This window comes from Arachis hypogaea, chromosome 3 (genome assembly GCF_003086295.3).
Source record: "Arachis hypogaea cultivar Tifrunner chromosome 3, arahy.Tifrunner.gnm2.J5K5, whole genome shotgun sequence".
Taxonomy (NCBI): domain Eukaryota; kingdom Viridiplantae; phylum Streptophyta; class Magnoliopsida; order Fabales; family Fabaceae; genus Arachis; species Arachis hypogaea.
In genome coordinates this window covers 12,566,858-12,584,432 of record NC_092038.1, presented here as the reverse complement: position 1 = coordinate 12,584,432, position 17,575 = coordinate 12,566,858, and the positions used below count along the sequence as shown (strand labels likewise).

At 31.5% G+C, this 17,575-nt stretch overlaps 2 protein-coding genes across 2 annotated transcripts; one reads left to right on the top strand and one right to left on the bottom strand.

Moving 5' to 3' along the window:
- The first annotated feature begins 10,535 nt into the window (after positions 1-10,535).
- Positions 10,536-14,612, top strand: LOC112789541 (protein FAR1-RELATED SEQUENCE 5). Its single transcript, XM_025831479.2, has 3 exons — positions 10,536-10,849; positions 11,812-14,232; positions 14,321-14,612. The coding sequence occupies exons 1-3, from the start codon at positions 10,769-10,771 to the stop codon at positions 14,429-14,431; spliced, it is 2,613 nt and encodes an 870-aa protein (XP_025687264.1). The 5' UTR covers positions 10,536-10,768; the 3' UTR covers positions 14,432-14,612.
- A 435-nt stretch (positions 14,613-15,047) lies between these two features.
- On the bottom strand, positions 15,048-17,066 carry LOC112769598 (uncharacterized). The gene is made up of 7 exons (XM_025814097.3): positions 16,524-17,066; positions 16,277-16,448; positions 16,117-16,203; positions 15,899-16,036; positions 15,689-15,810; positions 15,445-15,517; positions 15,048-15,337 (listed from the first exon to the last, which is right to left on the bottom strand). The coding sequence occupies exons 1-7, from the start codon at positions 16,934-16,936 to the stop codon at positions 15,245-15,247; spliced, it is 1,098 nt and encodes a 365-aa protein (XP_025669882.1). The 5' UTR covers positions 16,937-17,066; the 3' UTR covers positions 15,048-15,244.
- Between the last annotated feature and the right edge of the window lie 509 nt (positions 17,067-17,575).

The following is a 17,575-nucleotide window of genomic DNA, read 5'->3' as shown; positions in this document are numbered from 1 at the left end:
TTAAAAAAATATTTTTATTAATAAAATAAATAATTCATTTTTTCTAAAAGCCAACAAAACATTACTTAAATAAAAAAGTAGAAGCAAAATTAATTTTTTATTTTTTTTATAAAAATATCTTTTATTATCATAATTAGTAATTATAATTTATATTCTTAATTATAATTTTCTCTCTGAATCTTTAATTTCTCTCTAAATTTTTTTTCTAATTTTAATTTTTTTTCTAAATTCCAAACTCATTTTTAATTCTTATCACTTTGTTAAAAAGGCTCTTCAAACCACCATACCTTATTATATTTTATTATTAATTTTAGTTACACTTTCTATTAATCATATATATAAGATGTATACATATTATTAAACTAATAAAGTTTGGGATTAACATGAGAGTATTGATTAATCTATAAATCTAAGATAATTTTAAAATTTTATTTTTTATTATTTGTTTATGATCAATTATAAGATGTACAATTATTGTTGCTGGAAATTCGTACACACTTTAATAAAAAAAAGTTGAAAGAATATAGTAACTAAGTTCAAAAATATATATCTTTGGTCATTCTTATATTTTATGCTTTGATCTTATCTTTTTATATAATTATTTTTTGTTTTATTCAAATAAAATTAAACATACTTTTTATATTTATTTTTTAAAAAATTATCTAAACATAAAATAATTTTTTCTATTATTTTTCTTAAAAAAGATGAAAAATTTTAATATTTTTTTAAAAAAATCAATTTAAATTGATCCAACTCTTACTAAAATAAATGATAGATTTAACTGTTTAAATAATAAAATTTTTGTTTTTATTTTTAAAATTTCGTTTTATAGTATGGATTTAAGCATCAGTAAAAACTCGTATACTAAACAGATCATCCTTACTTAAAAAAAGATTAATGAAATAAATTTAACCGCAAACAAATTACGATTATCTTATATATGTATTAAAATTAGCAACTAAAATTAGTCACTAATATAAAATATATGTTAAAATATAAATATATATTAAAAAAATTAAATTATATATATTTATACACAAATATATTAGTAATTATTTTTAATATATAAATAATATTTTTAAATAATTATCATCTGTATGTGAATGGGAATATATATTAAATTTATTACTACATTCCTATTAATAAAATAAAATTCGCAGAATGACTTCTTGACTAGCTAAGAACAGATACAAGAGCCATCCAACCAACCAATAAGAGATTTGTTTATTTATTTTTTTAACAAAAAATCTGTTCTTAAAAGAAATATCGTATTTCTTTTTAAGTGCATATAAAAAGATGAGCGGCTAATAAGCCCGTGAGAAAAGAAAAGATTCATAGTTATCTCTTAATAATCGCAATATATCCTAATTTATAAGAAAGTAAATTAAACTAACTTGTCACAAAAAAAAAGAACTAACTAAATGATATTTTTTCCGAAATACTAGTAAATCGCAGTATAGAAAAGAGATTATTTTGTCATTGAATATGAATATATAGAACAGTATAAACCGCCTGGACTTTTCTTTGTAGGTACATGATTTTCACTACATTTACATCATTTATGGGCGTTACAATATTGATTTCTAAGAATGAAGACGTGGTTTAGTAGCGTGGATAGGTGAGTTAAACTCTAAAATGATGTTTGAAATTGACGTCATGTATTAAAATTATTTTTGAGATTTTAATTGCATTAATTATATTTTTGAGATTGACAAAAATGTATCACGTTAGTTCCTAACCCATTTTCTATTAACGACGTGATAACACGGCTTGATGATGTGATGTATTAGTAACACGTGTTACTCCATAATTTAACCATATATAATGATATGATGATGTGTTGATCAGTGACACGTGGCATGCTGACGTTGATGGTTGTGCCACGTGTCACAATGCTATTTGACCACGTGTCATCCATTATGTCATGATTATAGATGTACCAAATTAGTCTCTCACTTTGTGTTAAGTGACTCGTTTTAGTCCTTAAAATTGAATGTCGTGCACCAAACTAGTCCATTCACTAGTTTTTTCTCCCTTTTTTTATAAATTCAAAATTATCAATATCTTTTAATCCATTAATTTCAATTCTATTTTTTCACATGTTATTTAAATACAAGTGCTTTGATAAAATATTTTTTCTCTTGCGGATACCTTGAATCACTTTCTTGGAGTTGATGTGAGGATATTTCAAACACCCCACTACCATCTCCGACATCTTCAATCTAGACGAAAGAGGTCAGAGATGGTAGTGAGGATGCTTGAAGTGCTTTCGGTCTAGTCCATTTACACACAATGAAAACGTGTATTTCATAAGAACCGGAAAAATGTGTATTTTAGTTCTTGATTTCTTGTTAAAAACCCATTTTTTTATGAAAAAATGTGTTTAATCAATCATTTTTTTTTTTACAATAACATACTTATATATTACAAAATTTACCAATGTTAAATTATTATAGAAAAAATTATATAATTAAAACTAAAATTTTAAAAACTTTTGTAAAAGCACTTGTATTTAAACGATATGTAAAAAAAAAGAATTGAAATTAATGCATCTAAAATATTGAAAATTTTAAATTTTAAAAAATGAGAAAAAATTGGTAAAGGGACTAGTTTGGCGCACCACATTCAATTTCAAGGACTAAAATGAATCACTTAACGCAAAGTGAGGGACTAATTTGAAGCATCTACAATGATGACATAATAGATAACACGTGGACGAATACTATTGCGATACGTGGTACAAACAGACACGTGGCCAAATAGCATTGTGACACGTGTCACAACCATCCATGTCAGCATGTTACGTGTCATTGGTCAACACATCATCATATTATTACATGTGGCCAAATTATGGAGTGACACGTGTCACTAACATACCACATCATCAAGTCATGTCATCACGCTGTTAATGAAAAATGGGATAGAGACTAACGTGGTGCATTTTTGTCAATCTCAGAGACGTAATTAGTGCAATTGAAATTTCAAGAACGATTTTAGTGCATGACGCCAATCTTAGTGACCATTTTCGAGTTTAACTCGTGGATAGGTACTTAAGTATTCAAGCTTGTTATACATTTAATGTCTTTTTTTAAGTAAATTTAATTAAGTTAGTTCAAGTCCAATAAAAATTAATTTCATTGGTAAGAGAGTGAATATGCATTCTAATTATTTTCACTAACGTAAACATTTGTATTTCATGTTCTTTTTTTTCTTTGTCTTCTTCGCGTTCGTTCTTCTTTTTCTTCTTCTTCGATAGTTTCTTTTTTATCGGTTTTTTTCATTGCTGCTATATTTTTTTTCTCTTTTCCTCCTCTTCTTCTTGATACTTTTGTAGCATTATGTGTTTTTCTTTTTTTGTTTGATTTTTTTTGTTTTTATTTTTACTTAAAGAGTAAAACAAGAATAATTATGAGAAGGTAAAATAAGAAAGAGAAGATGAACCAGAAAAAAAAGAAGATGACGATGATGATGAAGAAGAAGAAAATGAGGAGTCTTGAGTTATGCAGAATTTATTAAAAAATAATACCGAGATCTTTTAATCATGACACAGAAGTTTCTCAATTTTAACAATAAAATTTTTTAACGAAAACACAAGTTCTTGTTAAAGGAGTGAAATAAGAATTATGAATAACATATTGATGACTTTTCTGAATTTTAAATTTACATGCAATATTTTTGTAGTTGATTGAGTCTTGTTTGTGTTTGTTCTAAATTGAGTTCATGTGTCGTCATCATTAATTATTTTTAGTATCATTTTGAGTTAAATGTGTTGTGTTTGTTGTCATTAACTTGGATTTGTTATAATTATGTCATATCAGGTAGTTGTAGTGATTCTGATGTTATTTAAGTCTTGCTCATGACTTTTTCTAATCCAAAATTGACTTAGATGTATTTTTGTGGTTGATTAAATCTTATTTGTGTGTTTGTTCTAAACTGAATTTGTGTTTCATTATTATTAAGTAATTTTGGTGTCATTTTGAGTTAAACGAGGTGCACTTAGTCTCATTGACTTGGATTTGATATAGTTAGGTTATACAAGAGAATTGTAGTGGCCTCTGGTGTCATTTAAGCCATATGCATGACTTTTTCTTATCCAAAATTGATTTGGATGTGTTTTTGTGATTGATTGAGTCTTGTTTGTGTACTTGTTTTGGATTCAGTTTTTATGTCGTCATCATTAAATAATTTTGGTGACATTCTTATTTAAATAAGGTGCACTCGGTCTCATTGACTTGGATTTTATATAATTAGGTCATACAAAAGATTCGTAGTGGTTTTGGTGTTATTTAAGCCATATTCATGACTTTTTCTTAATTTGACTTCTGTTTTTTATTTTAGTAGAAAAACCTGCAAGTTTAGAATAATTTTGGTAGAACTTTTTAACTTCTTCAAATGTGTTGAAAGTTATCCCAACCTTTGGCATAGATTACTCATCAACATCACACAAAAACTGCAAAAATAAAGAAAAGTTACAAGTATGACACCATTGTAAACTAACAACAATACCAAAATTGTTCATATTCGTAAGCAAAGAATTTTATCAGCTCATTGCTAAATGAAAATCACATAAAAATAAAAAATACTATAACTAATTTCATTTAGCACCAAATGTATAGCATAAGAACCACCAACATTATCCACAAAGTCATATATCAAAGTAACCACAACACCGAAATTAATTTTACCTTGCACTAAATTATGTTTTGAACAACACCAAAACTATCATTAAATATAACAAAAATAGATTGATAGAAAAACAATTCAAAACTCCTAGATACCATTCAAATTTAAATCCTTAATCATCAACACTGATTTTCACAAAGAAAAAAGAAATAATTCATCTCGTATACAAAACTACTACATGAGCATCAACTACTCACAAACTACATCAATCAAAGGAATGAATCAAATCTCGTCGAATTGATTCGATCCAAAATAATGATCTAATTCGTCCTGGTTCAACTGATCTGAACTTGTATCATACATTATTTTCGAAGACAATTGTTATACTTATAACATGAAGACGACAATAATACTGATGATGATGATGATGACGACGATGATGGAGGAGGAAGAGAAAAAAGGAGAAGGAGAAAAATTCAAATGAGAAAAAAATGAGGAGGAAGAGGTGATGGAGATAGTGGTGGTAGTGGTGACGATGACGATAACGAAAGAGAAAGATGAGAAAAAAGGAGGAGGAGGAGGAGAAGAAGAAGCAGGGGCGTAAGGAAGAGGAAGAAGATGAAGAGTGTGCGTGCGTTATGTGAAAAATGGTTTTAACAACTTAATTGGATTTGGTTAAGTATTTTAATTGGTTGTAGAACTTTATTATTAAGTATTACCTTTATTACTGTCAGATGTTAAAGTAGAAGTAGAGTATTTTTCTAGTGTGTTTTTTTCATTGCTTATTATTAAGTATTTTCATTTTTTTTTGTATTTAAAAGGGGATTAAAATCCCAAACGGAAAACCACAAAGTTAGATTGGAACATAAATCGTTCGGGGTATTATGAAGACTCCTCTTACATTATCTGTTAGGATTTACCTCAAATCTCTTTGCGGCTAATCTATAAACATGTATCCTAAGTTGGAGTTCAAACTCTCCTTTGATAACCAACATGTTCTCTTATTTCCCTCTCTATATGTGTGATTGAACATCAATTGCCAATTGTAGATTTTATATGCCTTGAAAAAAGGGTTTGGATCAAGACATTTTTTCAAATTCAAACATATTATTGAATTAGCATGAGATTTTTTTATTTAGTCTCTTGTAACAACAGAAGATTAAAGATGAAAGAGTATAGAAAATGATATTAGCATGTATCATGGTTCAATCTCAAAGTATAATAAAGTCTACGCCCAATCTCCACCACAATAATAATAGAACTTCACTATATCAATCAGACAATCACCAAGATTAAAAGCACTACCAATTCCAAGACCAAAACAAAGATAAACGAACTAAACTGATTCTACACCAAGACAAATGAAGCTACGATTCCAAGCTTCACAAACAAACACCAAGACCAAATTAAAATGTCAACTCTAAACAAAAATTAATGACAAAACTCAAATTTAATCTAAAATTATTTTGGCTTTTCTTCATAGTTTATGCCTTTTTACTTATAGAATTTTTCAAAATAATCTTTCACGGAATCACAAGCCTTTTTCTATTTACTAGAAATACTCAGAACAAAAACTCAATATATTAAATTGAACCCCAACAAAGAAGAATGACACTCAAATGTGCAGTGTATGGATTCTGAATTTTCTCATTGCTTTACTTAAAAATTGATATTCTTCTTATAACAAAACCCAATTTTATGATACTCACTAGTTGTTGCTGTCAGTCATTTTTCATAGTTTTTATGATAATTTTCTTTTTTATTAGTAGCAGCAATCTCTTTCATGTTCTCCTCATATCTTACTCTTGATGGTTGATTCTTTCTAAATATAATTAAATCAACATTTAAATCAATGTCGATCCTAAAACTTTATTTCATATTTAATCAAACTATAAATTAGAATTAGTCTTCAATCAAACCAATAAAATTAAATATTTATCATCACAATAAATGATAAAATCTTTTTAAATTCCACCATTTTTAACTTTTTATTAGCATCTTACCCACTCTTAGTAATTTCGTCATTGCTAGCTCATTGCTTTAACCTCTTGCTTTGGACTGCAAATTGCAAACCTCGCAAAGCTTTAACCTCGCTCTAAATGAGTTCATCTCATGCTTTTTCCAGTTCTCCTGGAAAGCCACATGGAGGCACTAGATAAGGGTGTCCAGACTCTCAAGCATGAAGAACATAGTGCCCGATCGGAAGATTCGAGTGTCTATGAAATGGATAAATCAACATGTGCATTGTCGTGTTATTGAGTGAAGGATGGCGGTAGTTGTGATTGTAGCACTACTACATTTTATACATTTAGTAACATTTATTTTTTAACATTTGTTAAAGTATTAGTAATTATCATAAAATTAAATATTAAGTAACATTTATAAATAAATGTTAACAAATATATTTAAATTTTTTAAAAACTTACTGAAAGTGTTACCTATTCTCACTCTCATGCTGTGAAAATTTTTCTTACTCAAAATTTTTTAAAATAAACAAATTTTCATGGTTTGGAGGTAGAAACTGCTCGAAATTGTTCTCACTCTCACTCTCATGCTGTGAAATTAAACCACCTCTTGCTCTTCTTCAATCATTTCTTGCTCCGTCTCTTCGATCTCTCGCTTCGCCTCATCAACCTCACAATTTGCGAATCGAAACCACAATCGCGTGTTCTCACTATCACTTTTGCTCGTGTTGTCTCATCTCTGGTTCATTCTCTCATCGTCTGCGTTGTCGCTTGCACCGTCATCTTTTCGCATGCACCGTCGTCTTCTCGTCGATTCCATCGTCTGCTCATCTTACGACCTGGTGAGTTCTAATTCTCTTGTTCAATTAGCTTATTACTCCTTTATTCCTCTTTTATCTTTACATAATAGTTAATTTGATGTATAATTATTAGTTGATTTAAGTTTTTAATTGGTTATTAATAATTATGTTTTGAATTTTGATTTTAGTTAAGTTATTTATTTGCTTATTAAATTGTTAAAAACTATACATTATTAGTTTAAATATGCATGATTATTTGGCAGGCAATTAGAAGACACTAAATGTTTGATAAAAATTTTTATACTATCTTTCAATTCAATTAATTACTGGATCAATTCAAACAATTATGTTTATTGTTCACAAGTGTAAATAGGAAAATATGGGTGGCGTGGTTGTGGCTGGGTCTTGGGTGATGATGTATACGAATAAAAATGAAAAATTTACTAGTTGTCAAAAAATTAATAATGAGTAAATCTCTAAATAATTTATGAGATTAGTTGTTTGGATAAAAATATCTGAGATTTTAATTATACTATAATTATTTTTAAAATTAAAAAAAATTATACCATATTAATTTCTCACTTTCTTTTTGTCGTGTTACTCCTCATGCCGCAAGTGACCTAGCGTATCTTTTTTATACTAGATTAGACGAAACGATTTAGTTTTAGTTTTGGTGTTAAATGCTTGAGGAAACAACCTCGTTTAACCTTAATGGTTATATATTTTTTTAGGAATAAGATATTTTATGGTTCATTAAACACTACTAGAAAATTATTTATTACAAATGGATATTTTTAATATATTTTATTCCACAAAAAATACAGACAGATTTTGCAAAATTTTTTTATCAAAACAAAAGAAATGAATTAGCATGAATTACAAATAAAAAAGAGAATTTGTCAATAATTCTATAAAAAATTAATTTCAACAAAATTAATTTTTCATAAAAAATAATTATCAACAAAAAATTCATATATATTTAAATGAACAAAATAAATAAAATACCGTATTTTATTAAATTATTATAAAGGGTTAATACTCAAATTCGTTCCTAAAAGATCACTCATTATTTAAATTAGTTCTTAAATAATTTTTTTAGTCATATTAGTCCCTGAAAGATAAAATTTAAGTCAAATTAGTCCTTCCGTCAGTTGGATGATGACGTGTTACGCCAAGTGGCAGCCAGTGACACATGGCGCGCCACGTAGCAGGTCAGTGACACGTGACATGCCACATCTCACTTGACATGTAAAAAAGTTTTTTATAATCAAAATAGTCCTTGAAAGTTCAAACGTAATCACGTAAATCATTTTCATCCCTAAAATTTTAAAAATTAATCAAACTAGTCCTTATATATATTTTTTATTTTTTTCATAATATTAAATTTGAAATATTTTTTGATACTACTAATTTTAATAGAAATATAATTGACAAACAAAACATTAGTAATTGTATCTTTTCTTCTTAAAATTTTTTCAATAAAATTATCTCTCTCCTTTAATTCTTCTCAAAATCTCTCTTATTCTTTTCTATTCTAAAACATTTTTTTTACATTCTCAAAATCTTTTCTTATTCTTTTCTCAAATTTTGCTTCAATTCCAAACTTTATAAAATATTGAAAATTTGTTGCTTAATTATTATTATTATTATTATTATTATTATTATTATTATTATTATTATTATTATTATATATGCTAAACGAATTGCTTCTTAAGCGTAATACGTGCAAAGATTATAATAAATTTTTGTGTGTTTCATATGTTTGAGATAGATTATATAAATTTTTTTAATTTCACAAATCAATGAGATAAAATGAAATAGGAAACATTATACTTATGCATAACATAGGCTACTCCGCACTAGTACATTATAAAAATAGATATGTTTTGTATTAAAATAAAATTTCTTGTGTTTTAAATGAAATATTTAAAAAATTATATTAGAATATTAAGATTCAAAAAATGATTCCATAAATCAGTTTTTCAATAATTGAGTTTTACCATATAAATTAAACAATAATAAAAATTATAATTTTAAAAAATTTAAAAAATTTAAAATTTAAAATAATTACTATATTATTTAGTAAAATTTAAAATATTAAATTTTTAAATATATAATCAATAATAATTTGATAAATTCATTTAAATAAAAAAAATTCACATAAAAAAATTACAATTTGAAAATATAAAATTTTAAAATACAAATGACAAAATAACTTTATAAAAATTTAATTATTTTTATTATTTATGTAAAGAGAATTTTGTTTATTAAGGTTTAAATAATAATATTAAAATTAGTAGTATAAAAAATTATTTTAAATTTAATATTATAAAAAAATTATATAAGGACTAGTTTGATTATTTTTAAAATTTTAGAGATGAAAATGACTTACGTTTGGACTTTCAAGGACTATTTTAATTATAAAAAACTTGTTTACATGTCAAGTGACGCCACGTGTCACTGACCTGTCACGTGGCGTGATACGTCATCATGCCACGTGGCACTTAACGTGACACATCATCATCCAACTGACGGAATAATTAATTTGACTTTCATTTTATCTTTCAGAGACTAATATGACTAAAAAAAATATTTGAAAACTAATTTAAAGAATAAATGATATTTTAGAGACGAATTTGAATATTAACCCTTATTATAAATAGTCAAATCTCTCTATAATTTAAAATATTTTGTAAAAAATATTAAGATTATTGTAATAAAAACAAATGAGATGAATGTCCATAACAATATAAATCACTAAATAGTAACAGCCTATTTAAAATGCATTTGATTTGAAATTATAGATGAATTGAATTTTATTCCTTGCTTTGGAATAGAAAAAAAACATGAAGTTGAATTTCGGTGAGAATTCCAATTCTCATTTTACCCCATTTACAAATCAGACCTATTTTGGTATGATTTCAAAATCAATTCTCACCTAAATCTCACTTAAACTGTACAATATCAAAAATACCCCTGTTCAAATTATAATATTTCATAATTTCTGGTGAGTTTTAGCATTAGCCTCACCTGGACCAGGCTCATTGTTAGCCCGTGTTTTCTGACACCAGTTAAAGGTGATGTGGCAGGTCTTTTAAAAATGCAAGTCTGAGCCCCTTAAAGATATTATTTGTTATAGAGGTATCTTGAAATGTTAAAATTAAAAAAGAATCCCACCGCGGCACCCCTTCCCCGAAAACCCCCCAGAATCCCTCATTCGTGAACGTCACTCACAAGTCACAATTAGAAGCAAAGTGCGAACAATCCCCAAATCAAAACCCTAGCTTCTTGAACTGTTCTGTCGCAATCCATCCTTCCCCCGTCCCGGACCCAGGCCCTGGGTTGTAGGTTGGCAGATGATCCCCATCCGCACTGGCTTATATGTTCGAGGCTTGGAGCAGGACGCCTTCGTCTCATCGGTCCCCGTCGTGTCGTCGGTCGCCGTCCGGTTCTCCGTCGAAGGTTAGTGAGACTGATTTGATTTCTTCTGTTATTCCTTTTATGCTTTGTGTAGTGAAATTGTGAGTTAAAAATCAAGTCATTGATTTTGCATTGTCGAAATTAAGCTATGCATTCGTGACTCTGCTGCTGGTGTTTTAAATTTTTTAGTATGCTGGTTTTGTTTTTTTTTTATAGATTTATTGTTTTCTGGATTAAGGGGATAATTGTTGTTGTTTATAAATTTTTGTTGCTGGTTGTTTTGGAGGATGCATGGAAGATAATAAGGTAAATGGGCAGAATATTATAATGTAAAGCAAATGTGTACTTTGTTGATAGACTAAAATATTTTTGAGCTTGAGTTAGAGTCATTGTTCTCTGGGAATTTATTTTGGTTGAACGCTTTATATATATATATATATATATATATATATATATATATATATATATATATATATATATATATATATATTGTGTGTGTGTGGAGAGGATAAATTAAATTTTACTTTAGAGTGCTATATATTGATGCCATGCTTTATTAAAATTTTGTAACATAAAATTTTAGTTACACTTAGTATTGGTGTAAGGTTGCTGCATATTTTTTTTCTGTCTATCATGTCTCAATATTTCTTTTGACACTAAATTCTGATTGAACAGTTTTTTCAGTACATGCTAGTGAACCCTTTTAACCAAAAATTCTTGACAATTTTTCGATTGAAGTATTTATTTTCAGAACTTCATTGTAAGGTAGTTACCTGTTTATGGTGGGTGTATTTTAGGTTCATAAAAGAATTATTTAGTCCTTGCTTAGCTTCGTATAAGGTGGATTATGTGGTGTTAAGTTGCAGAAGCATAAAGTTTCTCCTTGAATATAGTACATGCAGTCTATTTCCGATTTCATGAATGATACTTTTTCTGTTATTTTTAAGTGATTTTATATTTACAGCATGTCTTCATTTTTCTTAAATGGCAAATTTTCTTCATAGGTTGTTGGTAGAATGGAGGAGGAAGATGTAGCCTCGTTAGTTCATGGTGCACCGGCCATGGCCGATGAAGTTTCCTTTGTCGGGAACGAAGAAGAACTAGTTTCCGATGAGCCATATGTTTGTGTAGGCGATGAACCTTCATCAGAGGCAAGTGAGGATGCGAATATGGACGGGTATTGTGGCTATAATGATGGTGATGATTTTTACGAAAGCTGGGAAGACAGAGGCATTGATGGGATTGCTGACTTTGGCCGAATTAACTTTAAAGAAATAAGTTTTGATGAGATGAGATTGCTACATTTTCCCGATCGACATGTAGCTTTTGCTTTCTACAATTTATATGCAAAAATGAATGGGTTCGCCGCAAGGAAGACCAGGCTAAGGCAAAATGCCAAGAAACTGGCGACACAACAGCAGTTTGTTTGCTTTAGGCAGGGGTTCAGAGAATTTGCCGCGGATAAGGAGGCATACGAACGTAAGCGGGAGCCTAAGCCTGAGACTAGATGTGGCTGTTTGGCGCAGATGCGTGTTCATCTACATTTGGAGAGTGGTAGATGGATTATTTCATACTTTGATAATGTTCACAACCATGAGATGCTCGACGGAACACTTACATTTATGCTCCCTGGTCATAGGAAGATGAATTCTACCGCAATTGAACAAATGAACATGATGTTGAGAGTCGGGATTAAAACACCACAGATATATTCAGCATTTGTGCATACTGCAGGGGGCTTCCAAAATGTACCATTTTTGAAGAGAGACATGTACAACCAGATTGATAAACAGAGAAAGCTAATAGGGGGCGATGCGGTGTCTTGTCTTCGGTGGTTGGAATCATATGCAGAGGAGAATCCTGGAACGTTTGTGCGTTACTTAGCAGACAAAGAGAATCGTTTGGTGCACCTTTTTTGGTCTGATAACTGTAGTCAATTAGATTACCATGTGTTCGGAGATGTTGTAGCATTTGATGCAACTTATCGAAAGAATAAGTACATGTGCCCACTGGTTGTGTTTTCTGGCGTAAATCACCATAACCAAACCATTATTTTCGCTGCTGCCCTTGTTGCAAATGAGAGTGAGGAGACATATTCTTGGCTACTTGAAAGATTTTTGGAAGCTATGAAGGGGAAAGCTCCTGCGTGTGTTATCACAGATGGGCACGCGGCAATGAGAAAGGCGATTGAAAAGGTATTTCCTATGGCTTATCATCGTCTCTGTGCATGGCATCTCCTTCGGAATGCAACATCACATTTGGCAAATCCAGCATTCACTTCTGAGTTTAAGAAATGCATGCTTTTTGATTATGAGGTTTCAGAGTTTGAAGCCAGGTGGGAGAGATTGGTCACTGAGCTTCAGCTTCAGGATAATCAGTGGGTCTGTGACCTTTATGATCGGAGGAAAATGTGGGCAACGGCTCACATTCATGGCCACTTTTTCGGTGGATTTCGGACGACATCAAGATGCGAGGGTTTGCATTCGATGCTTGGTAAGTTTGTCCACTCTCGCCATAATTTGAGGAACTTTGTTGAACAATATTTTCGCTGTGTATCAGAGATGAGATCTCGGGAAGCACAATCCGATATGCATAGCGTGGTTGGACACTTGGTGTTGCAAAGTCCGTTACATGATTTGGAAAGGTCTGCTGCAAAGTTACTAACGAGGGAGATATTTATCTTGTTTCGGCCCATGCTGTCCCGTGCATGTACATTAAAGGTCCGGTCTTGTACATTGACTCCGACATCGGACATATACACCATTTCACGGTGGGGCAATTCACACAACAACTGGCATGTTTCGCACTATCCCGAGGATTCAATATTTAAATGCTCTTGTTTAAGGATGGAATCCCTTGGAATACCATGCGATCACATTGTAGCTCTTCTTGTACATCTTGATTTCACGGAAATCCCAACAAGTCTTGTTTTGGAGAGGTGGTCTAAGAACGCTCGGTCGAAGGTGAGGCAATATGTTGAGAAGGGACCGTTTAGTTGGGACTCTATGGTAAGTTGTCGCAATTGGATGCTGAACGACCTATGTAGGGAGATGTGTGTGCTTGCTTCAGTGAGGGAGGATAAATTTGAAACAATGACTGAGAAGATACGCAGTGAGATCAATCGATTAAAGCATGACACCGAAGCTGGGCCTTCGACACCCGCGGTTGTTGGCCAATCATCCACACTCGAGGGGTGCGTTCAAAACCCACTTGTTGTGCGTCGCAAGAAGAGGCCAAAGAGGGACTCAGTTAACCGTACCTTGGTTAGGGGTGTGAGACGGTGTAGCATTTGTCATCGGGTTGGGCATAATCGAACTTCTTGCCAGTCAAATGTTTGGCAGGGCCAGCGGCAGCAGCCTAGCCACGAGGAAGACGTCGATGAAGATAACTACTACACTCTTAACTTTGGGGAGGAAGTTGATGATGTTTGTTCTTTAGTATTTTTTTTTAAATTCATTTGTTTTAGTTTGTCTATATGTTGATATTAAGTTAAATACGTATTTTCTAATGCAGGAGTATGCTCATTATCATTCTCAACCCGTGGGGCAAGAGGAACACTTTGGCCGGTATGAAGAGGAGTTCCAAGTGCCATTGACGGATCCTTATTATAGTTGGCATGAGTAGAACAAATATAATTGTGGTTCAATTCTTATGATTTACTGTTAGGGAATTCCTTTATTATATACGTTAACCATGTGTGAAGGTACGTTGCTGATGTAGTTTGGGTCTATGATGTTATTATTGTGACCTTGACATGAGGATCTGCTTAACTTAAATTTGGTGCATGAATGACTTTGTTGTGGCACACTTGGTTTGTCTTTTATCCGAGTATAAATCATGTGAAGTGCTTGGTAGTATTCTTGGCATGTTGAGATGTTTGCGACAGGAAAACTAATTCTAATTGTTATGATCGTGACCCAAATTCCCTAATTTCTAACTAATTTGGAGGACTACTAATTCTAAGTATTATTATTGTGACCTGAGTAAAAGGCTTACCACTACACATACCCCTCAATAATGAATGGGCTAATATACTTGTATATTTTTTTTATTATTAATGCAGTATATTTTTTATTTATTATTAATAACAGCAACCAAAAAGCCTTGTAAATAGTTGCATTAAAGAAAGTTTTAGTAAAAATTAGTTTTAGTATTTTAGTTGTCTATCTTATAATAATTTAACCTTCATGTACTCTTTTGTACTCTAATTTGGAGGCCTAGTAAATCTAATTAGTAATAATAAATTTGAACACATCATTACTGGTATCAAGACACAATAAGGTCATAAAGAAAACCCAAATAAGTAATGTTATCAAAACATAACATAGTATTAATAAGTAGTCCATGTCCATTCAAAAGGTGGTATGATAGAAACATAGGAAATGGGTGCTCCTAAAGTTTGAAAAATGCCATTTGTTGCTCCGCAATCTGCCAGATCTACTTCAGTTTGGGCATCCAATGCCTCGCCTCATTGAATGGAGCCATCAACAATGCAAGTGCCGTGTGCACTCTGACCATGTATTCATCCATCTGCAACATAAACTCAAAACATTTTAATTTTGTTGACAATACGGAAGAATAAGATGGGGTTCCCCTTTGTAAACAAAGATTAATGTTCGTAATGGTTATTGACATACTTTGTGATGAAGATTGTGTTGAAATGTATCACCCATAGCCATCCAGTTTAGAACTAAAACAGCTGACGTGTCACTGTCACAGTTAACTTATTAATTACTCAAGTTGCTTTGCTAAAAAATCCACAAGGCATGTTGGAATAATTAAACAGAAAGACTATAATTTAATTCCAAAAAATTAGTCGTGAAATCATGTTTTACACGAAAGCTGGATATTATTCAGCAAGTTTAGTTACTGCTCTATTACCGTTGTTGGCAAGCAGGAACTCTCTCCACTGGTGATATTCTGAAGTTCATAAGGTCGCCGGTTATCCTAGAAAACTCAATTGGGTATGACGGGTTGCCAACCATGCGAGACACCATATCTCCCTGCATAGAAATGGGATTCGAGGATTATAAACAATACCAATCAAATTGTGTCGAACGAAGAAGACAATTTTGGGGAAAGCCATTTTACCAAATTGCGAACGAAAGCCCTCCTGTTTATGTTCTCTTCCTCACCGGTGCATGAGTCCAAAAGATATATCACTCCCTCTCTAAATCCGATCACCGCAAGATACCAGTGGCCAGAATTTTCTTTAATGGGGAAGTAGGCCTAAATCAAAATAAGCAGTTTGAAGTGAACTAGTGGAGTTGTGAATATGTTACAAGGGAGGGAGGAAGCAGCATACTCACATAATGCAGGGTCATGGATGGCTTCATCCAGATTTCCTTGTAGTTGTTAATCAGTTCAGTTACCAATTTACCTTCGCGCACATCCCTCTATAAATGTTACAGGTAGTTATAGAAAATATATGTTTCAACACCAGGCAAAGATAGGGAAAGGTTTAGTTACCGCGAAGGATGGTGGCAAGCTCCAAAAATGCCTACCATCGAGAGCATCATTAGAAAGGGTCATTCTCATTGCAAAGGCATGAAAAAATTCATCATCCGGAATTTGACCCAGCTGCAAAGTCCCAAAATGGTGCCTCATGAGAACGCAGTCCCGAAACCTGACAAGCTCCTCCCTGTGAAGGAAATGGGTTATTGATTTAACTGAAGTTCCACCGAATCTTACTCGTAAATTCGTCAAAATAACTTACTCTGGGTCGCCATCGTGTTTGAATACGTATGCCACCACCAGTGATTGCAGTTGATTAAGCTTGTTCTCGCTTGGCCTCACCAAGTTTTCGCATGAGGTCTGCCCGATACATCGGCCACCACCCATGTTCACGAGGCTCCCGAACAGCTTAACTGATGTAGTGGAGGCGCTCCCAGATAGACCTCCGTTCATGGCAAGGCCTCTGGTGGTTGGCACACCTTGAATAATTAGAGTAGGGGGCGATGACGGCTGCATAAATGGTTGTAACATGGATCCCATTCGGTTCAAGTTCGATTGTGCGCAGCCTATTGCATTCCCAGCGTTCGTCGGCGGCCGGCCAATGACAGGGGGTGGAGGATTGAAAGGGACTCCACCTGCGACATCAACAATTCCTCCACTCAAGAAGGATGACATCGACTGCGACGGCAAGTGGTTACTCTTCCTTGAGATTGATTTTTGCTCGTCGAAGCGTTTGACACGCGACGGCGCGTGCAGTGTACCCTGCGCCACATCAGACTTTCCCTGGAGAAGATTATAGGGGCATGAAATTAGGTATTCTCAGCTGGAATAATTGTTTACATAACAAATTCTGAACCCAATGAAATCCAAAAAGATTGATGGAATCCCTTGTTAGCCCAATAGCTAGGTTTGGTACTCCCCCTTTCCGTTTTTGTTTTTCATGTGCTCAATTGTTTTGGGCCAAAATTTTGTTTCCTATTTTTTTCACCAGTCCATCAAGGAAACAATTTTTTTGACATGAAGGTTCTTTCCTTACAACAGAAATAAAACAAAATAAAACCTAACATTTTTTGTCCCGAAAAAAGAAAAGTAAATTATCCATAAAGAAAAGAAAATGTTATTTTAAGAAAAAAATAATAATATATTTTTAATAATATTCTTAATACAAAATAATAAATTTTAAATATTTTTTAAATAATATATAATAACTAAAATAATATAATTATCCCAAATAATATATTATAAATATAGTAAAATAACATATTTCAATAAAAATTATTAATAAAACATTATATAAATATTTTTTTTACATGA

Excerpts from the sequence above, each read along its gene's own strand:
- LOC112789541 (XM_025831479.2), top strand. The coding sequence starts at position 10,769 with ATGTTCGAGGCTTGGAGCAGGACGCCTTCGTCTCATCGGTCCCCGTCG. Across the intron at positions 10,850-11,811 it reads CGTCCGGTTCTCCGTCGAAG|GTTGTTGGTAGAATGGAGGA; the intron begins GTTAGTGAGACT and ends TTTTCTTCATAG. Across the intron at positions 14,233-14,320 it reads TTGGGGAGGAAGTTGATGAT|GAGTATGCTCATTATCATTC; the intron begins GTTTGTTCTTTA and ends TTTCTAATGCAG.
- LOC112769598 (XM_025814097.3), bottom strand. The coding sequence starts at position 16,936 with ATGTCATCCTTCTTGAGTGGAGGAATTGTTGATGTCGCAGGTGGAGTC. Across the intron at positions 16,204-16,276 it reads GCTTGCCACCATCCTTCGCG|AGGGATGTGCGCGAAGGTAA; the intron begins GTAACTAAACCT and ends TAACATTTATAG. Across the intron at positions 15,811-15,898 it reads GGGCTTTCGTTCGCAATTTG|GGAGATATGGTGTCTCGCAT; the intron begins GTAAAATGGCTT and ends ATTTCTATGCAG.